At 40.6% G+C, this 8,107-nt stretch overlaps 1 protein-coding gene across 1 annotated transcript; it reads left to right on the forward strand.

Annotated features, from left to right (window-relative positions):
• The first annotated feature begins 2,556 nt into the window (after positions 1-2,556).
• LOC110553638 (myelin P2 protein) lies at positions 2,557-6,633 on the forward strand. Its single transcript, XM_021645656.2, has 4 exons — positions 2,557-2,810; positions 3,940-4,112; positions 4,275-4,376; positions 5,681-6,633. Exons 1-4 carry the CDS (start codon positions 2,738-2,740, stop codon positions 5,729-5,731), a joined length of 399 nt encoding a protein of 132 aa, XP_021501331.1. The 5' UTR covers positions 2,557-2,737; the 3' UTR covers positions 5,732-6,633.
• The last annotated feature ends 1,474 nt before the right edge of the window (positions 6,634-8,107 follow it).

The raw sequence follows: 8,107 nt of genomic DNA on the forward strand, positions 1-8,107 counted from the left end.
TCATCTTGGTCCTTGTTCATCTGGTCAACTTTGGCAGTCAGATACAATTGATGATTTGCCTACAAGGGATTATTTTATTGATCTAAAATTTCATCAGTGTTGTAAGTGTTTTACCATGGCAGTATATGGGGTGTATTATAAATCTTAAACTCCATTTTTTTTTGAGACAGGGTTTCTCTGTGTAGCCTTGGCTGTCAGGACTTGCTTTGTAGACCAAGCTGGCCTCGAGCTCACAGAGATGCCCCTGCCTCTACCTCCCCAAATGCTGGGATTGTAGGCATGTTCCACTGCACCTGGCTCCATCATTATTCTTATATTCAACCCAGAGACCATTGAAACCCACACGAACTTCCTCTTGTAATCTGCCTGAATAGTTAGCTCTGGTAGGGTGTTGAGAAAACCTTCACTGACTTGCACAGAAAAAAAATCCCTACACATTGACTGTTGTATTTCTTAATAAATAAGGACAACAAAAGCTTGTGGAGGTATGAGTGATGCCATCATTTTGTGAAGTTCTGGGATGAAAATAACATGTTAACTATGAGTGCCTTTGTTGTTGTCTAAGAAATTAGAGTCTCACTGTTATCCTAACAGCCTTGAACTCGAGATCTTCTTGCCTTAGCCTTCTGCAACAGCCCCTTTAATTGCTGTCTCCCCACCCCCATCCCACTACAGTGGGCTTTCTCCGCTTATGTCACCTTGGGTTTGGGAGCAGATTGGTTGCTAAGGAACTGTCCTGTTCACTATTGGAACCCATGCTGAGTTTTCCAGACACTGGCAGCAGAAGATGAGTTTTGGCTCCCAGAATGCGATTCCTCATTTCCCAGTCAATTTCAAGCCAAACCACATGACTGCAACAGTGATGATCCAGCTTTCGTACTAGGACCTGAGCCTTTGAAGCCAATGATTCTATAGGTTAGGAGTGAAGTGACTGTGAGGTATTTATTTCCATGGCTATGAACCCTGGGAACTTCTGCACCAAAAAATTGTAAAATCTGGTGATATTAACTGTCCCTCAGCCAGAATTAATGCTAGTGTAGAAAATCTGCTAGGAAGGCACGGCAACAATCCAGCCTTTTCTGGGAGCAACATGTGAGTATACACTAGATAGACATTTATTTGCTCCCCTTGGTCAAAATTGGGATTCTGATACGTCACCTGGCTTATTTGATTGTCGCTTTTGATATTGAGAAGAGAGAGAATGTTCTTCTAAAACGCCATGGTGATATCAGAATCTCTGTCAGTCGGGGTCTATGTGCTTGGGTGTGAGTGTGTGCATGCATGTGTGTGTGTGTGTGTGTGTGCATGCATGTGTACATGTGTTCACGTATATGTGTGTGTGCTCATGTGTGTGCATGTAGGTGGTGTGTGTGTGTGTGTGTGTGTGTGTGTGTGTGTTGGGAAGTACTAGTCCAGATGCTAGTCCAGGATCCAGCACTGGGAAACAATGCTAGTTTAAGTTCTGACTTTCGTTTTAGTATTGGAACTAGGCTGTCTAACTTCAGGATGCAGTCTTCCTCATTGTCCAACTAGACTGTGTCTCCCTTGGGGCTGAGAGGATGAAATGAGACAATCAGAACTAAGCAGCTCACATGGGACCATCTTACAGTGAGCTGTCAGCATCCGTTAGCATTATTTTATAGAAAATCATCTCTCTACAAATCTGTGGATTTTTATTAAATGCCTTTAATTCAACGTTGTCATAGAAACTAAGAATTCTTCTCTCCAGGTTTGCTTCTTAAAAGGAGATGAAATCTCAGCTGTGGTCAAAGGGCATGCCGCCGGGCTGCTTCTCATCCTGATGCTTGAATACAGCTTCTGTGCTCTGCTGTGACAGACTGACCTTCTTGTCTGCCTACTCGGCCTGCGCAGAACATGCCAACTATGCCAAGCCTCCCTCACCTCTGAATGTGTCCTCACACTGCAGCCCTCCTTTTCTCTCCCACAGCATATTTGAGACTCTTGATACAATGCTCACAGGCTTTCTCCTCCTTTAAAAACTTCTGTGACAACCCCTACCCCCGCATCCCCTCATCCCCCCAAAAAGTAACAGCCTAGATAGAAAGCCATCGAAGAGAACTCTTAAAAAATTATGATAAGGATGCTCCAGGGAGTATATGAGTAACACAAATTGGACTTCTTCTTCTTCTTCTTCTTCTTCTTCTTCTTCTTCTTCTTCTTCTTCTTCTTCTTCTTCTTCTTCTTCGGGGAGGAGAACTCATAAGGGTGGGGGCAGACGAGGAAGGACTAGAAGTGAGTGTGACTGGGGTGCATTATATGAAATTTCTACATAATCAATAAAAGATTATGAAAAAAATCTTAATTGTGCAGAATCAGGCATAAAGTCAGCAAGGTACCTACACACAAGCACACGCACATGCGTGTACGCACACATACACACACGCACGATTGTATACTATATAAAAGAACTTAAACACTCCTATCAATGTAAGATCAACAAAAAAAGACGTTTTAAAGATTCAAAGAATAATTTCAGTTATTTTAATGGCTTTGGAAACACAGGGACATTATGTGGTGGTTTCTTCCACCCATGGATAGGCAGCTTATGACTTAAGAGCCATTCACCACCCAGTCCTTGCCACCGCCTTTCCCCATTGGTTCTCAGCATGAGTCACATGCTTTGGGTTTCTTTGAAAAGATCTGCGTAAGGTCTCAGCATTTCATGAGCATCTCCCGCATCCCACAGAAGCTGTGCTGAGTTCCCTCATCCATCACAATGAGCAACAAATTCCTGGGCACCTGGAAACTTGTCTCCAGCGAGCACTTTGACGACTACATGAAAGCTCTGGGTGAGAAATACTCCACAGCGATTGTCCCTTTAAAGAAAGATGCACAAGATTTCTCTTTAATGTTTTCCCCCCACAGGAGTCTGTGGAATGTTGTGTGGGCTGAAATGCAATCTCTGTGTCATTCATAAAATTTACTTCCACTTTGTTGGTACTAAATTGTTAGAACTTAACTTAAATGAAGCTATTTAAATGCATAGAACTTGAAGGCAGGTTCACAGGTTCGTCACTGGAGATTTGCAGAAAAAAATATTAGAATTTAAGTAAATCCATATTCTGGGATTTTCTGAAAGGCAGTTTCATAGAAATTAATGTGCACATAAGGTTAAGAGTTAAATACCAGGAAATGACAACTTAAAATTTTAATCTTTATCCAAACTAAAAATTATTTTTCTTTCTCTGCCTTGAGTTTGTCCATTATCAAATAACAGTGTAAGTGTGTGAAGCTTGACAAATAAAACATTTCCTAGATGAGGGTTTTGTAACCTGTGGAAGTTCTGCTATCTGCTATCAAAGAACTGGTTGACTACAGTGAGTCTGAACTCAGTCACACTAAATCTGCACATCCCAGGGTTGAAAGAGTAACTACAGACGGAAAAGGGTGATGGACAGTTTGTTTGGTTTTGTGTTTTCACCAGGCATATTTCAGAACTACGAAATGTCAGAAATGAGATTCTACCAAGGATCTGATGGGGGTTGTTCTGTATATCCATAGCTCCCTGTTGACAGAGAAAATATTACAGAAAGGTGTGTCTGTGGGGAGATAATCTCATTGAAAGAAGCTATAATGTTTGCAAATACAAATTAAAATGTCTTTAATGCTTCATACAAATCTGAAATAAGTTAGTTTATGCTGAGGGTAGCATTGGGTATGGCCAAGTGGACAAATTGAACTCCTGCAGATGAATAGTTTTATTTTGCAATATATAGGCATCACTGTTGTAAGACTACACTAACATGTTTGTGTCACTAACATGCATTTTCTCTCACTGGGGAAACGTACAAGGAAGCCCTTGGTAGGAAGTCCTTCAATCTACTGATTGAAGGTACCGCTGAACACAGAACACCGCCACCACTGTCCCTCAGACATGCTGTATATCCCTACACAATCTGACCTTGCCTTGCTTTTCAGGTGTGGGGTTAGCCAACAGAAAACTGGGAAATCTGGCTAAGCCCAATGTGATCATCAGCAAGAAGGGGGATTATCTGACCATAAGAACTGAAAGTGCCTTTAAAAACACGGAGATCTCCTTCAAGCTGGGCCAGGAGTTTGAAGAAACCACAGCTGACAACAGGAAAACCAAGGTAATATGTCATATTTTTCCCTGAAAGTTGTTCCTTTGACTATCGAGAGCCAGGATTATTTCTTCTAGGATTTACAGGGGGCAGGGAGAGAATGAATGTGACTTGTTGAGACACAGGTCACAGAAGTTGAGGCAAGCCAACGACACGAACTTGTCTTTGCAGAGCATCGTGACGCTGGAGAGAGGCTGCCTGAAGCAAGTGCAGAAGTGGAATGGTAAAGAGACAACCATAAAGAGAAAGTTGCTGGATGGGAAAATGATCGTGGTAAGAATCTTCCCAGTTCTCAAGACAGAAATGATGCCGTACAAATACATCAATTATGAGTCTTTCAAAATGATTCTTGTTATTTAGAATACAAATTGGCAATAATGCCAAGAATAAAGTCAGTTAGTTCTTAAGTGGAAAGCCATGTTAAAAAAAATTATGTTTGAGTCTTACATATATCAGGTCAAGATTTTTAAGTAGTATTATCTATAAATAATAAAGTTAATGAAAATATGGATAAATGTCATTTGTTTAAACTTACAACCAAAAAAGTAAAATATAACCCTGACAGGCTCAATTATAGAATGTTTGTAGTAAAAGCGCTTTACTCTCAGGAGTCCTTAAGAACTTACACTAATATCAAAAAATGCAATCTGAGCCCTAAGCTCTGGAGACCTTTTTTACTTAGCAGATCAGAATGAGGAAAGAGTCCACAAGGTAGACTCTAAGGAAATGTCAAGACAGTGGCTCAGTGCTCAGCAATGAAAACACACTGAATATACACACAGTCCTCTACTGTGTGAATATTTCTTTTAGTGTGATGTGTCTTAGCTCTTACTGGACAATAGATGGACATAGGGTCAGTTATAACATGGGGACCTCATTCTAGGTCAGCTCAGACAAATCTCTTAGGAAATGTATTTGACTGCTCTCTGGGTAAGGCAAACATGAAAAACACTTTTTTATATTAGTCACTATTCTCCTCGTGATCAAAACAAGCTAAAAGAGCGTCTTCAGAAATAAGAACTAATTTTGACCTGCAGCTAGAGGAGATACCAAGGAGAGCAGGAAAGCTGCTTCAGGCTGGTGGTCATGAACATCAGGACGCAAGGAAGGGTGGACATTAATGCCAGGCTACTTCCTCTGTCCTAGTCTAAGGCCACAGGCCGTGGAATGGCACCTCTCTGATTTAGCATATGTCAGGTCTTCAGGTCTCTCCACCTCACTTAACCCAGTGTAGGTACTCCCTCACAGATGTGCTGGGAGGTTTGTTTTGTCTATGTGATGGATGGTTCTAGCTCCCACAAAGCTGACAACCAACTTCAAGCATTATAACTGTGAAAATTTTCTTGGATTTAAAGGCACTTGAACTATGCACAAAACTTCCGCTTAATAAAAAAATTATGGATAGTATGAGATTGATTTTTAAAAGTTTTTCACAAATTTCAGTGATCATAATTGTGACTAGCCAGAGAATTGGCATATAGATATTTTATTCCTTTCTAAATGTAATCTTACAAGTTTGTTGCAAAGAGCTATTTTATTGCAAATGTCCTGCTCTCTGACTTGTATCCTCTTTTAAGGAATGTAAGATGAAGGGTGTGGTCTGCACCAGAATTTATGAGAAGGTCTGAGAAAATCGTTGTGCTCGCCTAAGAATGGAAATCATTCAGCAAGACCGGAGGACACTGCAGTCTGGTTTTTGCATTTGTCATAATATGTCCTATAGGCAAAGGTTTAAATTGAGGATTAACCTAAAATGTTAATTTAGACATTTTCCATTTTCATCCATGTCTTCACTATGTATCCTTCTGTATTGACCAGACACAAAGACATCCCATAAAAATCGCTGTCTGCTAAGTGACAACCTGGGCTGTTGATCGTACTGTTTGAAATAATGGTAAAAAGAAGAAATCAAATACACACAAAAAAGTAAGAGCATTGTTCTGAACAGTAATAAATGTCTCCAGAGGTCTGCACAGTTATGAGGCAGGGGAAATCACAAATAGACAAAACAAGAAGAGGATCTGGGTTACATTGGGGGGGGAGTTCTACTTTCAGCAAACTGGAGCAGCCTCTATTCCATTTCAGCCAAAGCTTTGTAATCTACAAACAAGGAGATACACAGCTATTATGGACACCGAACTGTTATGACGAGTACATGTACGTATGTACCTGTGCTTTCCAATTGAGGTTAACACATTTCCTCATTCTCAGATAGCTTCCTCATCTCCCTCCCCAGGTAATATTTTGCTCTGCCTCAAGACACCAGAAACAAGGATGATACTGATTTGGTCCTAGATTAGTTTTACCTAAAATAGAACCAGACCTCGTGCATTCATTTCTATTTGCCTTTTAAAACTTAGCATGATGTTTTTCGGGTTCATCATCATTGTCCCATGTAGTAGTAATTTTTTTTTAATTACTGAGGATTATTCCATTGCATCACTGTATCTTTTTAGTTATCCATCCTTCTCTTGAGACAACTGGGTTGTAACCAGTGTATGTACATGATGAATAAAGCCGTTACATTCTCGCACAAGACCTCGTAAACATATGGCCTGTTTTCTGTTAGGTAAATAATTAGTCATAAAATTATTGTATTCAGTAACCTTTGATAAGCAAAAATGAGGAACTACTGTGCTGGTGTAAGAATGAAACTAGAACATGTGATTGTGTAAATGATAATTGTGTGACTGTTCATGGCAATCAGATGTTCACAGTGGAAAAAGGAAAATACTAATACAGATTGAAAGAATGCAGAAAGAAACATTGAGAAATGCAGTGGAATCCTTGTAAATCCACAGTTTCTGTCATGGTGTGAATAATGCAATGTCTCTTACAGTCTCATGTGTTGAAATCCTGGTCCCTTAGCTGGCGGTGTTATCTTGGGAGATGGTAAAAATAATAATAATAATAATTAGCAGGTGGGGTCTAGATGGAGAAAGATCACTGGAGTCATGCCTGTAGACGCTACTTTTCATCTACTTTATTTTATTTTGGTTTCTTATGCCTCTTTTCCCCCACTCCACCCCAATCCCTTCCAACACCCTAACACCAGTAGGAGAGAAAGAAGGTTAATGGGGACAGGGGGCAGAGTTCTCCTTGACTACTTCCAGCTGATTAGGGACGTCAGGTTCTCTGGGGGAATACCAATCTCAGTTGTCAGGGCTGCAGTCCACCAAACCAGAAGCCTTCTTCCTCTCTGACTGTCTCCTTGAAGCATCCTTTCAAATTGCCCTTTTCTCTCTCTGGGCGCTGGTATTGCCCTCTCAGAGTCCTCAGAGTTAAACTATCTCCAGCTGGCAAAGAACACACCCCCTCTCTGAGCCTCAGAAAGCCATTATCAGTTGTGAACAGACTAAAGCAGTCCCATATCCCACACTTTGGATGAAAACAAAAGCGTGCTTATATAGCATAACTGAGTTTTTAAAGAAAGCAAAACTTCCACTACGCATGCCTTGAAAGGTTGTCCCACATCTCCTTCCTTTTCTTACACTTCCTCTCTTCCCAGAGTTTGGGTTCCCTCTGCCTTATAGTCCAGTTGTGACATTGTTCTGTGGCATCTCAGGCCCAGAACTAAGGTAACTAACTAAACCTTTTGAAGTCTGACTTCTGAAACTGCCAGAGAAAATAAATCCTATTCTGTTCTGGTATGGAAACAGCAATGTCTCTGGAGGACTTTGGTTCCTTTTAGTGAGAAGTGGCAATAGAGACCAATCCCTGAGTGCTAGGTGTGCTCATATTCCTAAGGTATTTATTTGTACTTCTAAGCTCTCTGGGGAGACAAAACTAGGAGACCCTAATCATGTCTATACATATTTAATCACATGTTAGGTACATGCAGGCATCACATGCATACACATGAAGTTGTACATGTACAGTTGTATCTACTTATAAACATACATAGAGCTTAAAAACTATTAGTCACACTTGGTCAGTGTGACAGAACCCCTGATATAAACAATGTGGGGGAGGATTTATTTATTTATTTTGTCTGGTCAGTGCTG

The sequence above is a fragment of the Meriones unguiculatus genome, chromosome 6, assembly GCF_030254825.1.
Source record: "Meriones unguiculatus strain TT.TT164.6M chromosome 6, Bangor_MerUng_6.1, whole genome shotgun sequence".
NCBI lineage: Eukaryota > Metazoa > Chordata > Mammalia > Rodentia > Muridae > Meriones > Meriones unguiculatus.